Source organism: Microtus ochrogaster, chromosome 6 (genome assembly GCF_000317375.1).
Source record: "Microtus ochrogaster isolate Prairie Vole_2 chromosome 6, MicOch1.0, whole genome shotgun sequence".
In the NCBI taxonomy this organism is placed as follows: Eukaryota; Metazoa; Chordata; class Mammalia; order Rodentia; family Cricetidae; genus Microtus; species Microtus ochrogaster.
The window spans coordinates 49,745,004-49,765,200 of NC_022013.1; the positions used below are offsets into that span (position 1 = coordinate 49,745,004).

Sequence of the window (20,197 nt, forward strand, 5' to 3'; positions counted from 1 at the left end):
TCATTTTAAATAACAAAATAAAACTTTCCTCCAAATATTTTGCACACAAAAACTTTTATCAAGTTAGAGACAGACTATTCACTCTCTGAGCACACACACGGCTAATCACGGTCTGCACTGCCCACAACATGACTGACGGGCGTATTCAAGCAGCCACAGAAGCCTTTTGAGTGATGCTGATGTGACCCCTTCCAGTTGTGCGGACAGCCCGAGTCACAGCATGCATGCCTCCCTCAGGCAAGTGTGCCCTCTGGAGGGGACAGGGTGGCGACTCCCCACTTACGTTCTTCACATGCTGTCGGGTGAGCATTTGCTTCTAGAATCTATCTTCTCTTTACATTTCTCATATTTATTTATTTTACTTTATGTGGATGAATGTTTTGTCCGAATGCATGTATGTTCAGCATGTGTGCTTTTGGATCCCCTGGAACTGGAGTTAGGATGGTTGTGAGCTACCATGTTGGCGCTGGAAGCTGACCGTGGGCCTCTGTGAGAGGAGCAAATATTCTCGACTGCCATAGACTTCTTCTGTGAAAGACACTGCTGACCCCAAAGCCAGATGAGCTGTGAGACCGGTTGCATCTGCCTTAGACTGTACCAGATGTGTGTCCTTCAAAGGAGCCAGTGTGGACAGGAAAGCAGCTGGCCTCAGTGCCACACAAGGCGGAAGCCCCAGATGGGGGCAATGCTCTCAACAGAATGAGGGTGGTGTAGCAGACTGAACATTCCCGATAAAGGGGTGCCCTGAACCTGCCCACTGCACAGCCAGACAGGACTCTGCTGGCTGGCCTAGACACCTGAGCACCAAAACCAACACAATTTACTTGAAGGCAACATGTTCGGAGGAAATGCATAGCTCACTCAAGGGCAAACCGTTCACTGTATTTTCAAAATGAGAGAAACTCAATTTTTAAAGTGTTAATTTGACAAGAAGTTTTTCCGTAGGACACTCTCAGTCAAAAAGGTTTTCAAATGCATCTACTACTATTTATTTATTGATGGTGTTTTGACAGAAGGTCCCTGGTTGCCTAGGTTGGTTTTGAACTTGCTATACAGCTCAGGACAACTATGAACTCCAGTGCCTCCTGCCTCTGCTGCCCAAGTACTAAGATTAGTGTTGTCATGATGAGCTAATATAGATTAATTTATCATTTTCATTAGTGTTGTCATGATGAGCTAATATAGATTAATTTATCATTTTCATTAGTGTTGTCATGATGAGCTAATATAGATTAATTTATCATTTTCCCGGGAACACATCTGTTATGCAAAGAATAGGCGAGGACTTTGAACAAATTCACAGACTGCTTTTTAAGTGAGTTCTTTTACCAGTGTGTCAAAACTGCAAGTCCAGCTGTTATAACCAACACTGGGCTCCACGGTCTTCTAATTATGGGCAGAGAGAGAGAGAGAGAGAGAGAGAGAGAGAGAGAGAGAGAGAAGCCACTGAGGCCACACACTAACAGTGAACCTGACATTTCACAAACATCGTTTTCACCAGATGAGAAACTGAGCTGGAGAGTGAATCCAGCTGTGAAAGACCATATTCTGACCCCCATTCTAAAGATTTTTATAATTATAAAAATATAAAAACCTCAAACATAAATCCTGCTCAGAGTTGGTAATATCACATTCGGACTCATTAGACCCCAGCCCTTCCCTTGGTAATCTTACATTCGTCTGCTCCATATGTGATCACACAGAGCAGGACTTGAATTCAGCCTATGGTAATCCAGAAGAAACCAGTTCTTCACAGGCCAGTGGTGCCAAGGCAGCTAGCCACATGCTGTGCTGGGCACTTCTCGGCTCTCACTAATGCTTTTGGTGTGGGCATGTTGTATTGTTCATGTGCACGCATGCGTGTGCTCGGCTGTGCAGGGGTTTATCTTTCCTTGATGGCCTCAATTATTTTGAGACAGCGTCCCAGAGACCCTGAAGTTCATCGACTCAGCTAGGCTAGCTGGCCAAGGAGCCTCGGGGATCTGCCTGTTTCCATACCACCCTCCTCCAGCAAGAGTTTTAGGGTGCTCCTCCACACTAGGCTTTTAAATGTGGGTTCTCAGGATCCAAACTAAGGTACGGGCAAGATTTTTTTTTTTTTTATACCAGCTAAGCCATCTCCCTAGGCCACTTGTTTCTTATTTTAACCAAGGTTGTAGTCCACAGAAGAAAGTTGTACCTGCAGGACCAGCTGCAGTGGCTTCTAGGAAAGGCCAAGATATTTTGCATGCCTGCTAGGAAAGCCTACTTTAATAACTGGTTGCTTGTATTTTCACAGGATTTCATTCAGTTAACAGAACTGTTCTTGTCCAGTTCTTATGTGAGGCAGGATGGGGCATGAGATAGCACAGCCCTGCAACTGGAAAATGGGAGATTCTGCTAAAGAGCCCAGATACCTTCAGTCCCTCCAGCAGCTCACAGACCCAGTGTCGTCCACACAGATCTCGGTCAATTGAAATACTTAATCCTGTGTTACAGGCTCTAAGCCACCAAAAGCCATTATCAAGCATAAAATCTCAATGCTTCGTAATAACCTTCACTATGCACTCGGAGCCAGGCAAAGACGAGCTAAGGCCTTGGAGGTGGCCACAGGTAAGAAAGAACATTGCTGGGCTGGAGCATGGTCTTCAGTGACCTGAATCAGCGAGCTTCTGGCCATTCAAAGATCACAGGAGAAGAGCTCTGGGAGCAAGTGACTGTCTTCATTTGCTCAGTGCATTTGAGAAAATGTAGCTTTTACCAGTGACCCTGACACTGCCGCTTCAGGGCCCCCAGACTAAGTGAGGGCGTGCTAATGAGTTATTCTAATAAAGACCTAGATAAATTTAAGACTGGAGCAACTGACACTCAAATTTTATTTTATTTTTAGATTCATTTTTGTTTCATGGGTATAAGTGTTTGTTCACATGTATGCACATACACCATGCATGAGTTTGGTGCCTGTGGAGATCAAAGACAGGTATGTGGCCCCAGAACTGGAGTTACAAAAGGTTATATGTGGCCACATGAGTGCTGGCAACACGACCCAGATCCCTCTACAAGAACAGCAAGTGCTCCTAACTGCAGAGCTATCTCTCCAACCCCCTGGTATTCAATATTTAATGGAAAGATGATAGGCGATGTCTGTGGTGTGCTTTGCCCTGGCCAGAGCTGTTCTGCCCACTGCAGGCAGGCAGATAACACTTCAAGGGGGCTTAAGAGGGCAGATGATGTGGAAGGAGGCACCGAGGGCCAGTGCTAGAGCTCAGATGATCCACGAGGTGGACAACAGCCAGCTTCCATAGTTTACAAATTATAGTAATAAAAAAATCTTTATTTTGGAAAATTTCAAACATAATCAAAGTAGAAAGAAAAATATTAAGAACTTTCACATATTTCTTATTCCAAATTAATTATTACAATGGTGGATCTTGGTTTCTGATAGCCTTAATCCCACCTCCAACCTTTCTAGACTATCCAGAAGTAAATTTTAGTTACCAAAATTGTATTTGCAAACATTTTAGTCTACAGCTTAGGTCCTATAAAAACCTCACTCATGATCTCATTAGTATGACTAAAACAGAAGTTTTCCAACATCAAATGCTTTTCGTTAAAATTTCCAGTTCCTTCATAAGAGTTAGGAAGGCTTTGGAATTTAAAAAATGATATCACAACAGAAATATGCCTAAGGAAATAAACTCTCATGCTGCAGTGAGTCATAACGCTGTGTGGGGCCTGGTAGCACACACCTGCAGTCCCCCGAAGCCTGGGCTGTGCTGAGAGATGTTATCTCCAAAACTGCAGCGGCTACAGCAGCAGATGAGAAAGGCAAACTGAGGTTCAGACCACCGGTGCCACTCGCTTTTCAGATAAACATGGGGGTATTTCTAGTTCCTGACTCCAGGGAACCTTTCTCTCCTTGCTTTGCTCCCGGTGTGCCTGATTAAGTATGTGGCAAACACTCATTATTTATAGGTATGAATACCTCAACATAAGCTCACTTAAAATAATACGTAAAGAAACAGGGTTCTTATAAAATTACCACTTAAAATGATAATAATTTCATTTATTCTTTGAGAATTTCATACTGTGTATAATATAGACAAGTATGTTCTTCTAACCCTGGCCTGATACTCCTACTAAACATCAGTGTTTAAAAACATGTGACTTCTTTTGTGGGGATGAGACTCGTCAGGCAGATCATATGCAGAGGAAGGAACCGGCTGTCACTCAGGCTGCCCTGGACCTCAGTCCTCTGTTCCAGCCTCCCAAGTGAGTGTGGGGATTCCAGATGTGTGTCAGCACCCCTGGCTCAGGCCAGCACCCCCGGCTCAGGCCAGCACCCCTGAGCTTTTGCTTTGCTCAGGGGTGAGTTTTACCTTTATAGACGGCGGGTCTGTAATTTTTTTGAGAGACAGCAATATCAACCAAAGAAATAAACAAACAAAATCCAACCAATAGCTAAAAGTTCCAACCCCTCCCTCCACCTCCTGCCAGCTATCTCTTTAGAGAAAGGCGGACGAGTTCAGGGGACCTGTTCTGAAAGCAGGGGCTCACAGGGTAACAGGTCACAAATCATTAAAACAAAAGCAATAGCAAAGCAAGTCTCCTCGCAGCATCACCTCTCAGTAAAGTCACTCAGGAGACAGACAGAAAGGGGCTCTGCCAGGGGTGGGCCTGCAGGAACAGTCAGCTCTCTTGGTTTCATCTGACAGGAGTTTGCTATCTACCTGGTAAGCTAACTAGAAACATTTCACAATGGACTTACACAGGAGCTGGGATTTTATGGCAATTAATAAAATACTGAAAAAAGCAAGTTCCATGGAGAACATGAACAAAGACTACTCTGCGATTTCTGAATTTTGCAGAGTAATCCCATATATGAACACAATCTGTAGTTGGTTTGCCCTGTAGCTAAACGAAAGCTGTCAAAGGCACACGATCATATGCAGAGGGAGGAACCGGCTGAGAACTGAGTGCAAAGGGCAGGGGCCACCAAGGCGTGTCCATAACCACCTTAGCTTCCTGGAAAGCCCTGTTTCCTGATTCAGACCCAGCCAGCTTCCTGCTAACAGCTTGTCAGGACACAGGGCTGCCACCACCACACTGGAGGTCACATCTGTGTGGTGCTGCTGTGGCTGTCATAGATTTTAATCCCCCAAATCTCTCAAATTAACATGCCTAGTAGGCATCTAATTAAAGATTAAGCATGTCAATCTGAATTTTTATTGTTATTTGATAGGAGAATTTAATGCATTCTAAAATACACTTTTCTCATTTAAAATTATTTTTCATTAATTTTTTTTATCATATTTTGTTTTAACTTTTTTGCTAAATAATAGGTTTAGAAAAGGTAAATGAAAAGAACCAATTTAAAAAGAACACAGTTATGCAGTATGGAAAGTTAAAATCAACAGTACTGAGCAGCGGGGTCAGGAAGGCTCGCAGCAGCAGCAGCAGCAGCAGCAGCAGCAGCAGCAGCAGCAGCAGCAGCAGCACGTTCAAGGGCAGCTGCGCCCTTCTTTCTCAGTCTGCTACCAGCTCCAGGGTCACTCACCAGGGTTGCAGTCTGTGAGGAGTGAGCAGATGGACAGGAGGACTTTCGAGATGGTCAGGGCCGGACTCCAGTTGTCCTTGAGGATGTCCAGACAGATCACCCCTTGGCTGTTGATATTACAGTGGTAGATTCTCGTTCGGAAGGTGACCTGGGAGAAAATGCAAAGTCGCTGTGAGTGGAGATGCTGTAATTAGAAGTCAAGGCCACTTTTTTTTTTAAAAATTAGGTACATGATAATAATCAATATATTAAAAATAGAGTTATTTCACATCAGAAAACAATACTCCTAGCAGAATCAGGACACGGCTTCTGGGTGTGGCTGAGGACTTCAAACTTGGTGTGACCACAGGATGTTTATGAGCAGAAATGGGCTCTGACCCCTGAAATATTTTTAAAAACTTCTGGTGGATTCTAGTTGCTTTACATTTTGAAGACCCAAAACACCAGAAAGCTTGGGAATAATACAACAAAGATAAATGTCCTTTAATACTGTTTTAAACATGGATGAGGGCATGTAAGCATATCACGTGCCCCTTATACAACTGCGTGTTAAAACTGCATTTGTTATAATTATCTTACCATATTGTTACAATTTACAAACCTACTCCTTATTAAATTTTATATTTTGAGTGTACAGTCTTTTCCTATGAGAGTCACCATTAAACTTGACTTAAATATAATTTGGAAAGTTATAACAAAAAGTATTCTAGGTGACTCAGTGGGTAAGAGTACCTTTGTTCCAACAGAGGCCCCAGGCTTGGTTCCCAGCACTGATTGGCATGGTGACTGACAACTGCTGGCAACTCTGGTTCTAGAGGATCCCTTGCTCTCTTTTAGTCTCCAGGGCACCAGGCACACACATGCTACACATATATGTATGTGCACACAGCACTTATACGTATAAAGTAAAACAAAAACCTTAAAAAACCTTAAATATTGACAACAAGTCCAGCTCAGTTTTGGTTAAGCAATATCAATATTTAAATGCTACTTATTATGACTGTAAATTTGTAAATGTTCTCAAATTTATAAATAAATTTTGGTGTTCTAGAGACTAGTCTGGTACCCTGAATTTATAATCACTAAGAACAGGAAAAACACCCATGAGAGGGAGGCCGCTGTAGGGCCTGGCACTCAAGCAGGCATCCAGCATCCGTTCAGACACCAGAAGCTGATGTAAGTTGTAAGCAGCCACATTCCAGGAGGGCAGAGTCAATGTGTCAAAGGTTGTTGAACGCCATACCCCATTCTCAGGTAGGATCAGAATCCAGCATCATTCCAGACCACTCTCAACTTCTCTCCCCACACAGATCTTAAATGTCCAGAGACCTTGAGGAAAGTAGAACCAACCTTCTTTAAAATGCACAGCAGAATCAGCTAGGAGAATTCCTGGAGGCCACAGCTAAAATCCCAAACCTACATTAGACAAGTGGGCCGTGTGTGTGCTGGGGCAGGTTTGGGGACAAGGAAGGGCTGAAGGGTGGAAGGCAGCCTTACCAAAATGAAAGCTTTGATTTCTGATAACCTTCATGGAGAAGGCAGATGAGCTTGTAGGCCTGTATGTGGCCAGGGGTTTGAAGCCAGAGCCTGCACCTCAATCAGACACTCAGTGGCTCATGTACAGGAAGTGTGTGCCTTAGAGGAGACAGGAAGGAACTGAGAGTGAAAGCGAGGTGGGAATTCTCACTGCAAACAGATTCATCACACAAATGCCAACCAAGAGCTGACACGATTGTGTGACTACTGGTGTAAGTCCAGGCCAGGGGGCTGATGTAACTGGGGAACACTGTATTATGAAAGAATGCATCAGGAAAACATCAATTTGAAATTGGCTGTAGCTAAATAGCCAAAAATTATACAGTAAAAACTGGCAGGTCAATGAGAAAATGGTGTATTTATAATCAAGGAGGAATGCATCACCATGTAACTGCTAGGTCAGCCAGGCCATGTGCTGGCAAGAGCCTGAAAATTTAAACCACAAACAAAATCAAGGACTGAATGGTTACAAACATTACATTTGACAACTAAAGAGTATATATTCATGTCAATCATGTATGAAACACCTACAAACACTGGCTACATGCTGAGGCACAGAGCAAACCTATGGCTATGAAAACCATAATGAAAGATCAGAATCAACACAGGAAAGAGCCCCCTCTGCCTCTCAGTCATCTTTGGAAATTGAAAAACACATCTGCAAATAATTCCCTTTTGTTGTTTCTTTCTGTTTTTATTTTTCAAGATAGACTCTAGCTATGTAGCCCAGGCTGGCACCAAACTATTGGTCCACATGCTCCCACATGCTGTGATTTCAAGGTACACCATGTGCACGATCAAGACCAGATGCAAATAATTCTTTGATTAAAACCAAACCGAACCCAACCCCACAAGACTCAGCTAAATGACAAGGCAGAGGTTGAGCTGCCAATATAAAAATCTGTCTCTAGCCAAAACAACAGTCAAATAGACATGACCATAAAATATATACATTTTAAATGTTTATATTACAAAGTGAAAGACTCACTGAAAAATGAGCCAAGTGCCTGACCTAGAAAACTAGAATGAGGGGATAAACAGCTTGAAAGAAGAAAGAGATGAACATAGTGAATACAAACACTCATCATGACAATGTCTCAGAGAAGCCAGACTGCTCAGCCCCAAGTGCTAAATGAACAGACTGAATGGTTTTTGACAATTCATTGTAAAGAAGAGTGGTCCATGCATGTGTGACATGGAAAACCCCATCAAGTATTAACCACAGAGTTAATTCTCAAAACAACTTAGCGATGAGAGCCTCAAAGTTCAGGAAACGGAGTCTGGTGCTATGCCATGAAGCCTTGGCGCTCCTGCCCTTTCTCCAACACTTCACCTTTAATTCTGGGATACTTGTAAATTCTGCTGTAAGAAAGAACACCCAGAGACCACATGCATTCTTAGTCCAGTTTCTATTATAGCAGTATCTCTCAGAAGTATCATATACTGCAGAAACATATTTCTGCAGTCCCCTTACTCCTGGATCTTAATTTTCTATCTTATGTTTACATTTTATTTTATGTTTACATTTATTTCTATGTGTATGTATGTGTATACTGTCAGGATACAGAAGGATCCCATCACAAATACTATCTTTTGAAAATTTATTTGTTGATAATTTCATAATTCATATACTATATCTATATCCTATCCCCTCCTGCTCTCCTCTGGACACTTCCCAAAACATCTCCCACCCACATTCACGCGCTGCCTTTTTTCTCTTGTCGCCCACTGAGTGCAATGTCAGCAGCCTGATGGAGTGTTGCTGTCTTGTGGTGTTGATTGTGCTGGTCTTGTTCATGGGTGCAACTGCACATTATACGCAGAAGACAGCATCTCACAGCACCTCCCCACATCCTCTGTCTCTTGCATTCTTTCCACCCCATCTTCCTCCATGTTCCGGAAGACCTAGGGATGTTGATACTATGTACAACTTTTGACCTGCATAACTGTCTTCTCTTAGTTCTTTAGCTCCTGGCTACCACAGCTGTTTCTTGTGGCAAGAATGCTTCAACAGCCAGGCAGTGATGGTACACCTTCAATCCCAGCATTCGGGGGGTGGTTCTCTGTGAGTTTTAGGACAGCCTGGTCTACAAGAGCTAGTTTCAGGACAGGCTCCAAAGCTACAGAGAAACCCTGTCTCAAAAAATCAAAAAGAAAGAAAAAGAAAAAGACGACAATGAAGAAGAAGAGAGAAGAAAGAAATTCAACCATGGAATTATGCACTACTAAACCTTTCAAACTGCTCCTTTCACTCAATACCAGTAATTTATTCTCTGATGCTCAGCAGTATTTTATGGCATGGATGTGTCAGTCTGTCACTGTTCTATTGCGTGAAGAGACACCATGACCACGGCAACTCATAAAGGAAAGCACGTAATTGGAGGCTTGCTTTTAGTTTCAGAGGGTTAGTCCATTATCATTATGACAGACAGGCAGGGCACTGGAGCACTGACTAAGAGCTTTATATACCAATTTGGAGGCAGAATGCCTGGCATGGGCTTTTGAAACCTCAAAGCTCACCCCCAGAGACACACCGCATCCAACAAGGCCACACCTCCTAATCCTTCCAACTTCATAAATGGACACTAAGAATGCAAATATACGAGCCTATGGAGGCCATGCTAATTCAAGCCACTTTCTAAGTAAAGGACATCTGGGTTTTCCAAAGACAAAAATAAAACAATAAAAAGCAAAGAAAATCCCTCTTTTTTTTCCCTACTCTCATACACAATGCAGAATATTTTTATTATTACACGTGGGGTGGGAATTACCTGCCAATAACATTTATTTGACACCAGCTGGGCTAATTCAGTTTCGACAACTATCCTCAGAAGGAAGTCAGGTCCGCAGCCTAAAGAATCAGTTCTTTAGAGGGCTGCCACCTCCTACCTCAGACATCACTCTCTAGTCTGGGCCTGTGGAACTTCTGGCCAATGGCCTGCAGCTGAACTGCCTCAGCCCCTCCCCTGCATCCACTCCCCGGCGTCCTGTACTCTAATACGTCTGTACCCACATCCCAGCTCTGTCCTAAACATCACAGAGGACGCACAGGGTATGCAGAAGGAGGGGTGGTACTCCTTGGTACACCCACCTCCATGGACGCTCCTGAGCCCTGATGGCCGGGGTTTACTGCCTGGCCATGTTTGATTACATCACTGGCCAATACCTAGACTTAGGAGACACTGGCATACTCTGGGTTTTGGCTATCACAAACAAAGCTGTTAGGAACATCTCTCTCTCTCTAGGATAAACATCTAAGAGCGCATGTAACTGGTGGGTCAGCTGGATGACTGGCAATACCATTTACAACCCCAATGGCTTTGTGATGCAGCTTCTCTACACGATGCCAGCATTGGGTACCTCCCTTTGCTTGTTTTAGAGTACCCTGCTTGGGTGTGGGGGTTTCAGTTTGTATTTCCCATGGCTGATGAGGCTGTACACCATGCGCACCTGTACCATATGGGGAACCTTTATGCTCTACTCTCTTTTCTACCTAAAGGATGTTTGAGTGTTGCTTTTTTACTAATGACTCTAATGGTATCTTGGTGGTGGTTGCTTTTTAGAGACAAGGTCTCTAGGCAGACCAGGTTTGTCTAGAACTCATGATCCTACGGCTTAAGTCTCCCGAGTACAGGGCTTGCAAGCACAGGTTACCAGACTCTGCTTCTAACAGAAACTGAGATGCACTTGTTTAAAAAAATAATGAGCCACAAAGCTGCAGAGTTCTAAGAATGCTTTAGACAGTGGGTGTTCTGGTGTGTTTACAAATGCCGATGGAACAGATGCTTGTGCACACTCTGATGCAATGGTGGTCCCAGAAGGAAGAAAGACTCAGGTCCCAGAGTCTGGAGAAGGTTCCACTTCTGCAATATGATGCAGGATCTGGCCAGCATTCCGTGCCACATCCCTATCCTGGTCCCAGGCTGGCCATGCCCCTTCACTGTACTAAGTTATTTATTGAAGTGTTTTCTTTCAACTGAGCTCCAGTGCCTGGCACTGAGCAAGAGCCCACTCGGTGCTGAGCAGATGTGAATCTGAAATGGCAGACACCAAACATCTCATGTGTCTTAGATATTTAGAACAAGACCAATAGGAAACGAGAAGGAACTCCAGGAGGGAGCAGGAGTCGTTTCTGTTAATATTGTAGATGTGGTGTCACAAGTAGGCCATGCTGGCCTTGAACTTGCCATCCTCCTGTCCCAGTCTTCTGAAGAGGTGATTACAAGAATGTAATTCAAGGCATGGGGACTGTATGTGACTTTTTTTTTTTTTTTTTTGAGACAGGGTCTCATGTAATCCAGGCTAGCCTCAAACTGTTTATGTAGCCTAGACTGGACTTGAACTGCAGATCCTTCTGTCTTCACCTTCAATGGCTTGGACTGCAGGCCACTAACGTACCACTAACACCATGCCTGGATAAGAAGATGCTCTGGACATTTTTCTGTCCCATGCAACTTTACTAGGTTTTCTGGCAGATTATTTCAGAAGATAGGTCATAAAACTTAAACTAGCAAGCATTCTTAAAACGTAAACTAGCAAGCATTCAATATAAATATTTTTGCTGTTTCTATTTTTCATTTATAAACCTAAAAATGTTAATAGTGGCAAAGTCACATCAACAAGTATGTCCTGCAACTGAGGCAAAAACTTCTTAGTGAAGTGTCGGAACAGCCAGGACCTGAGGTGATCCTTCCAGATCCTGAGAAATACATGGAAACAGGGATGAATCCACATAATAAGGGGATACACAGCCTTAGATGTCAGTCCTTCAGAATGGGAAAGGATGTTTTGAATATTAACAAACAGTGAGAATTTCAAAGGCTATGAAAGTCCCTACCCCCACCTTTTGAAAATACACCTCCCAATGCAGGCTCCTTCGCTCTTGTTCATGAGGTTGTGTTTGTGTCTTTCCCTTCATGCTCCCGACAAAGAAAAAAATGATAAGAAAATGACCACATAGCAGCTTCAGGTAACAATGACTGAGTTCTGTGTACCAAATAACTCACACCTACATCTGCATCTACAGCTGTCCTCAGAATACAGCCCGACTGCTCATACAGCAACAGCCCTCATGAAGGAGAGGGAAGATTGTAACTTCCAAACATTCCCCATAAATCCAGGCGTTTCAGAAACATGATCTGATTAGAAAGACACAGGAAATGAATTTACTTGGACATGGCTAATCCCCAGGGTTTATAGGCACATAAGGTGCATGTATGTAGTAGACAGAATAATGGCCTTCTCTCTCAAATGTGTACATTCAAGTCCCTGGGACTCATGAATATTGTCATCTCCCATCAACTTGGAGTCCTAATGCTGGGTGATTTTTCCTAGGTCAACTGGATGGGCCCAATACATTCATAAGGGAATCAACAACAGAGAGGCAGGAAGATCAGGGATGTGTAAAATGATAGGCGAAGGGGCCAAGGGCCAAGGGATGCAGATGGCTTCTGGAAATCATAAAAGCCAACTAAATGATTTTCATTAAGCCTTTAAAATAGAGCTCATCATGCCTTGACTATTTCCTAGAGTGAAGCCAAACTGTTTTGAGCCAGTGAGTTTGTGATCATCTGGCAGAACATCCCCCCACCCCAGAAAAATCCATTACTAATTTTATACTTTCTTTGCTATTTTTTTTAAAAGTCTCTTAAGATAAGTGAGTACTTCTGCATTTCATAGAGTCACCATTCCTTGAAAAAAAAAAAAACTTAGGTGTTGGGACTGAACCCATGGCCTTGTGCATAAGAGACAAGTACTTCACCACTGAGTCATACCCAAATCCTATATACCAAATAACTTAAAACAATTTTGGTGTGTGTGTGTGTGGAGAGAGAGAGAGAGCGAGAGAGAGCGAGAGAGAGAGAGAGAGAGAGAGAGAGAGAGAAAGACCTCATGGTAATATACAGATTAATAGAAATGGGTTAAATCAAGATGTGAGAGTTAGCCAGTAAGAGGCTAGAGATAATGGGTCAGGCAGTGATTTAATTAATACAATTTCTGTGTGGTTATTTCAGGTGTAAGCTAGTCGGGCGGCTGGGACGAAAAGCAGGCCCATCTCTCCATCAACAGATGTGGTCTTTCATCTTATTCTACATCACACTTCTTTTGACTTGTTCTGTTGTCTAAAGTTCAGGAATGGCATTGTTGACAGTTCTTTCTGTGTCAGATTCACATGGTGTGAGGCCGTGTTTACTTTTTTCTAGAAGTCCTAGAGGCAGGGATTGTGGGGTACATTACATTTGTTTCTTCAAAGGCCTCAGGGATAATATTAGCTTGGGATGGGACTGCCCACATATTTCAGATATAAAATCAAAACCACAGAGCCGTTAGGAAAAGAAGACGTTCACATTCTGCTCTTTACATGAAGTTCAAACATTGTAGAAGGGATCTACCACTTTATTTTGAATAACATACTCTCTGGAAAGGACAAAGTAGAGTCTGAAACCAGCTTAACAGAGAACTGTGAGAAGTATAGATAGAGGTTTGCCTCCTTGAGGGGGTTAACATAGAGATAAAGAGAACAGAGGCATCACAGGGGTCTAGGAGTAGAAATTTACCATCAGCATGCTTGGGTTTTAACAAGCCTTTAATCCAAGACAACAATGTAAAACAATTAAGAAGCTTGGGAAATTTGGGTTAAGTTTTTTAAACAAGTGAATTTTTGTAGAGTAGGATGGGTTTCCCAATAACATAATTGTGTGTAGGTTAAATAACTGCCAAGTCACAAACCGTGGGTAGAAATGACCTAAGCTAAGCAGGTTCTCAAAGACATGCTTACACAGTCTCTGCTTTGGTTTACTGAGACGAACACAATGTGCATCGGAGGACACACCCGTCTATCTGACCCCCAGCAGCATCGGCCCCACACCAGACGCCACAGCAGTTGCTCCTGAGCAGAGGACTGACAACCATTACATGGGTTGTGTTATGCCAATGATACTTATTTCATAATTGGCACCATACAGACAACAAAGCAGACTCCAATAAACCTACAACTCATAGACAAATTGATTCTGTTCTGTTTTTTAAGTGCAAAGTGTCAAATACATAACAATTATTAGGAAACCTAATAACTGAGAAAATGTCTCTATACCAAATATAATAAATGAGTGACAAGCATCATCTGCTATTTGATTGGTGGAAAGTTTCATTCCAAGGCCCCTCCCCTGGGAACTACTGCAGTCTGGACTCTGCCTCTAAGACGGTCAAAAGGTCACCCCTCCCCAGAGAGGGTCAAGACCACTCCCAAAGGCTATTTAAACTGGACCCCCTCCTCCCAACAAACACGTGGTCTTTCTGGTTTTCCTTTCCCCTCTCTGTGTTTTCCTTGTCTTCCTCTCTGGGGATTGGAAGGCCACCCGGGAGCACTGGTACCCATTAAACCTGGGCTTTTTCTAATTTGGTTTAATTTGGTCTAATTTGGATTACTGCATCGGTGCAGAGGTTTGTTGGGCCGTAAAAAGCTTTACACTATTAAAGACAACAGAAACATAAACAGAAGGAGTTGTCTTGTTTTCTCTTTGTTTACATTTTCACAGGTCTCACACCACCTAGCCCAGTCTGTAAGACACAGCACATTTAGAGATTAATGTAAATTAATCTAGATGGAAACTGGAAGGAACATACAGGTTCCCTTCCTCTTTCAGGAAACAATTACTAAGTTTTATGCTTGTTGACACATGGGGTGTTAGTTATTAATTTAAGAGATGAACAATCAATACGTATAAAGCACAACACAAAATATCTGTAAACACTGGCTAGAAGTGATGATTCATCTTCTATGTAGCCCACAGCAGCATAAAGGTAAAATATATCTTAGCATGATTTAAAGTAAAACAAAGACTAATATGCTAACAATATGGTAAATCTGTGGCAATTACAGAATTGGCCAGATGCCTGTGCTCTTAGTGAATGCTTAAATAACACACCAAAACCCATTTTTGGTGGGGGAAGGGCTTGAGACAGGATCTCACTTTGTAGCCCTGGCTGGCCTGGAACTTGCTATGTAGACCAGGCTGGCCTTGGACTCACAGACATCCACCTGTCTCTGCCTCTGGAGTGCTAGAATTAAAGGCGTGTGCTACCACATTCAGCTCAAAAGGCGCACTTTTGGGAGAGGTGGACAGCTTTGAATGGTGTGAGAGTTTCCATGTCCATTCGGAGCCAGAGTTATGTTGCCATAAATTTACAGCATGAAGTTTAAAATTTCTGTGTGTTCATCATGGAACGCTGTGACCAAAAACAACACAAATGAAAACAGTCAAAACTGTGAAATGTTTATGGTTATGCTTAGACGCTGTTCTAAGAACTTGCATTTATTCATACAATTTAATTTTCAGTCACCAAAAAGACTATTATTACTCTCATTTTACAAAATAAGAAACTGGGATACTCAACTAACTGCTCATCACTGAGTCAATGAGGGAGGAAAGTCAGAGAGGAAAGAAAACAAACACATTAACCTCCTGACTTTAAAACATGGCAGTCGGAAGGGAATAAAGGCAATTACATGACCCCTAAGTCTCAACAGTTTAACTTAGTGAAGAAAGTGGATGATACAGGGTCTCTACAGTTCTAGTGAACTGAGCTCTCCTGAGACAGGAGGCATGGAAAGTGACCATAGATAAGCCATGCAGAGTGCCACCCACTGGTCAGTATTCCTGCACGCACTGGCCTGGCACCTCTGCGCTTACAGCAAGACAAGTTAGTCAGGAACAAACCAACATGATTTGAGAACTGTTAACTGTAACATGAGGTTTCTGTCCAGCCAGGTTCCCGCAGATGTTATGTCCCAAAGAAAAATCACACAGAGGTTTACATAAGTTATAAACTGATTGGCCCATTAGCTCAGGCTTCTTATTAGCTCTTATAACTTACATTAGCCCATTATTCTAATATATGTTAGCTACATGGCTCAGTACCTTTTTCAGCGGGGCAGATCACATCCTGCTTTTTCCGGTGTCTGGACAGGACTGGGGAGAGAGCTTCCTTCTTCCCAGAATTCTCCTGTTCTCATTGCCTTGCTTCTACTTCCTGTTTGGTTGTCCTGCCTATACTTCCTGCCTGGCTTCTGGCCAATCAGCGTTTATTTAAAACATAATTGACAGATTATAGACTTGTCCTACATCAGTTAACTAACATCGATCCAACCATGGAGCAGTTTTAATGTCAGTATTTAGAGCAGGTTAGTCTTTAAGAGTTTGTGGAGAACACATACAACAAGCTGGCTGACACTCGTGACTAAAGTTATTTCTCTCGTCTTCATCTCCACCTTTTGGGTTATCTTGCTTCATCAACGTCCTAGGAATCCCAAAGCCTACCTTTGAGTTTAGCTTTTTCCTTCTTGCAGCATTTTCTATACGACTACTGTTCTAAAAATAGGTTAAATGTCCCTAAGGCTGCACGCATGTTCCCATCTCTTGCACACACATAAAAATCAAATCTTCAGAAAAGGAGGAGTGAGGAAGTGGTGGTGGCAGTGGATGGAAGAAGGCCAACCTCGATGGCTGAGAGCTGTATGGAAAAACATCCGTTTGCTAGTGTGTCACCCCGCTGAGTCTTGTGTCCCTAAGAGAAATCTGAAGTCCTATCTTAAACACACACCAGGCTGCTTTCTTCCTTTCCCTGTAATTTGTAACATTCATCTTTGTATTGTAGGAAACTGGCTGCTGCAGAGTAACAACAAATATTACCTCTGAAAGCAAACAATTGCACGGTACGAGGCTTTTATCAACAGCGCCAGCCTCATTTTACAAAGCCCATAGCTGTGTGTATTAGCAAATAAGGATCTTGGAAGTGAATTTCTGTAGACAGGCTAGCAAAGATGTTTATTTACTGGAGAATAACTTTATGTAAGAATTTATATAAACAGTTTATATACAATACTGATTTTTATTGCCTCTAGGGAAGAATAGAATGCCAGCATGTATTTGTTTGACAAATAAATTAGCTGGAAAAATACAGAATATTTATATTTGCAAAGAGGCCATAAATACTATAATTAAAAGTGACAATAACGCATTAGGAACAACCCTCAGTTTGAAGGCAACTTTTTTGAGGTGTCAACTGACGGTTCCCCTAAGTTCTTAAAGAAAACTATGTTTTGTTCTTTAAATTTTGATTTATGTTAGGGCAAATTTGTGATTAATAGTTTAGTTAGTAGAGATTTACGGGCATCTTAAGCATCAACTGAAGCACTGGGTTAAGAGTCTCAAATTCTGTAGAGTTAGAAGGTGTGGGACCAATAGATCCCACTACTCCACATGAACTTTAAAATAAAGCCCGAGACAGAAGACCGACCAACAGACTCTGCTTCCAGGAGAGACCTATCCTTTTATTCTGACAGTATTAGAAGAATGGATGATTTTTCAGAGGCCTACATGGTCAATGTTTGTTATTTTCTTTTCCATATCTCTCTTTTGGTTAGCATTACTTTCTGACATATGGATTAAAGAACAAAGAAATCGACCTTTTGTTTGTAATAAACAGTAAGTATATCAGAACGATAAAGAGGGAGCACTCACTATCACGCTAATAAGCCCCAAGGTTGCAATAAGGATATACATGCTAATGGTCTCACAATTACGATGACAGATGGCTTCACTTTCTTGGATGCAGCAAGACTCTCTTTCCAAGCATGCACTTAAAAGCTGTGCCGTTACTTTATAGGTATATGATAAGAGTAGCTCTGCTCTGACTAGAAGCAATTATATTTCCTTCTAACCACGGAAGTCATCTTATGATAGAGCACCTCAGGAACTCGAGGTGCACATTTACGTCTCCTCAGTGCTCTCCCCAGTGTCGGCACCCCCTGTTCCTTTCCTGCACGGTGATTGGCACTCAGAAATTCACCACATCTATCTTCGAGATCCACTAGTGGTGGGGGGGGCAGGGGGAGAGAGGGGGGAAGGGAGAGAGAGGGAGAGATCTTCGGCTCCCCTGGGACGCTCACTGTTGAGTTAATCTCTGCATCTGGAAAGGTCTCTCCCCAGCTGCCGTGCCCATTGTTGCCTCCACAGGCATCTGTGAGGCCCTGGGACTCTGGGACAATGAGAAGACGACGTGGCACATGGGACAGGGTGACTCAACAGCTGCTGAGCACACCACCAGAATGTTGCACCTGCTCTGGCTAGCCAGAACACAAATGCTGCGGAGAAGAGAGGCACAAATCCAAACTTGGGGCATGGCCATCCTGAGGGTGCCCGTGGCTGTCTGCAAAGGTGAGGCCATAGAAAAGGGGGAAGATGTCACCCATGCAAGTGACATGATGAAGGTGGGCGTCACCCTAACCGAAACATTCTGGGGAATAAAGAATCTCTGTGGCTGCTGAAGACTGCAAAGGGCCAGCCAGCTACACTGACCCAGTTGTCATCGGCATGGATGTGGGATGCTTCAGAGTCCTCAGAGATGGCAAATATGACTTGGACTTCAAGATTCTTGATGACGCCAACAGGTTCATCATGCTGGCCTGTCTGGTTGACCTGTATAAATTATCATATGGAAGTATACAGTGGTGTCCACTGAAGGCCCCTTTGACCAGGATGACTGGGAAGCCTGGCAGAAGTCCACAGCTAGTGCAAGCATCCAGGTGCTTGAGGATGCTCTCTACCATGGCGATCAACCCTAAGCAGACTGCCAAGGCTATAGGTGACAAGTTCATTTTGTCCCCTGCTCAGAGTGAACAAGACTGGCTCTCATTCAGTCTTTGCAGGTGTGCAAGGTGGCCCAACACAAAGGTTGGGGCGTTGTGGTGTTCCATCGCTCTGGGGAGAGACCCACCTGGGGGTGAGCACATCAAGCGCTAGACATACTGGTGTGCGCCTTGCCAATACAAGCACCAGGCCAACGAAATCAAATTCTCAAAACTGAGGCTTGGCATGAAGGCGAAGTTTGCCATCAGGTCCTTGAGAACTTCTCTGGTCAAAAAAACCAAGGGCTGGCAACCTCTGGAACCCTCAGTCACCACTGGCTGCTTAGACCCTGTCCCTGATATCACAGGGGAGGCTTGTTAGACTTCTTCCCCACTTCTTCCTCAGGAGATGGAAGCAATACTTGATTGGAACCCTACTGGAAATCCCAGCTCTGTAATCACGCGATTAACCCAACTCTGTTTCTGGCACCTCACTTGTGTCTGGAGTTTCTGACCTCCAGTATGATCTCCCGGATGCCAAAGGCAAGACTCCCAAAGGTTCTATGTGTAAAATAAAAGCCTAGTTACCCATTAAAAAAAAATCATCTCATGAAAGAGGTTAAGAAGAGAGGACACAAGAAAACCTCTAATATTGATGACTGAATATTTATTTAAACAGTTTCTTTCTACACAGCCCTGGATGTCCTGGATCTTACTTATAGACCAGAGTGGCCTCAAGCTCATAGAGATTCGCCTGCCTCAGTCTCCTGAGTGCTGGGATTAAAGGTGTGTGCCACCATGCTCACCTCCACATTTTAAACACTCCCATTTCCTTACCGTTTATTATTTCTGTTTTATACAGCTAATGCCTGGCTGGGGATTGAGCCAGGGCTGCATGCTAAGCCGCCATGTGCCACTGAGCCACACCCGAGCCTCACCCATTTCACTTGGCACTTCAGTTTGAAGCAGGAACACCATTTTCATGCATGCTGGCTGCTCTAAGTACATTTGCTCCCTTCGCGTGAAGACAGCTTTGGCTAGGGATGTTGCTGCTCTAAGTCTTCTTTGTGACAGAGCTTTCCCGCCTCGCTAATAGTTCCTGAGGATGACTGAAGGACCATGCCTCCTCAGTTATCTGCTTTGTAGATTCTGTCCACAGTTTCCCGCAATCTTGCTAAAGTAATGGAGGTTCTGGTGCTGCTCTAGGAAGGCGCTTTCACTGGTCAGTGGGATGGCTCTGCAGGGAAAGGTGCTTGCAGTCAAGTCTGGAGACCTAGGTTCGATCCCCGTACCCTGTGTAAAGGCTCATGGAGAGACCTGACTGCAGGTGTCCTCTGACCTCCCTGCCATGAATGTGCACCTTCACTCCCTCATCACACATATATACCAATAATCAATAAAAATGCTTTAAATTATTTTATAAGCGCCGGGCGATGGTGGCGCACGCCTTTAATCCCAGCACTCGGGAGGCAGAGGCAGGCGGATCTCTGTGAGTT

General features: G+C 43.4%; 1 protein-coding gene across 1 annotated transcript in view; it reads right to left on the bottom strand.

The window, feature by feature from the left end:
- Window positions 1–5,494: 5,494 nt before the first annotated feature.
- LOC106143722 (ubiquitin-conjugating enzyme E2 E2) overlaps window positions 5,495–20,197 on the bottom strand; it is a 237,126-nt gene continuing 222,423 nt past the window's right edge. The window contains exon 4 of the mRNA XM_026779935.1: window positions 5,495–5,684. Coding sequence (XP_026635736.1) covers window positions 5,529–5,684 — 156 coding nt within the window. The 3' untranslated portion in view covers window positions 5,495–5,528. The remainder of the gene's footprint in view (window positions 5,685–20,197) is intronic.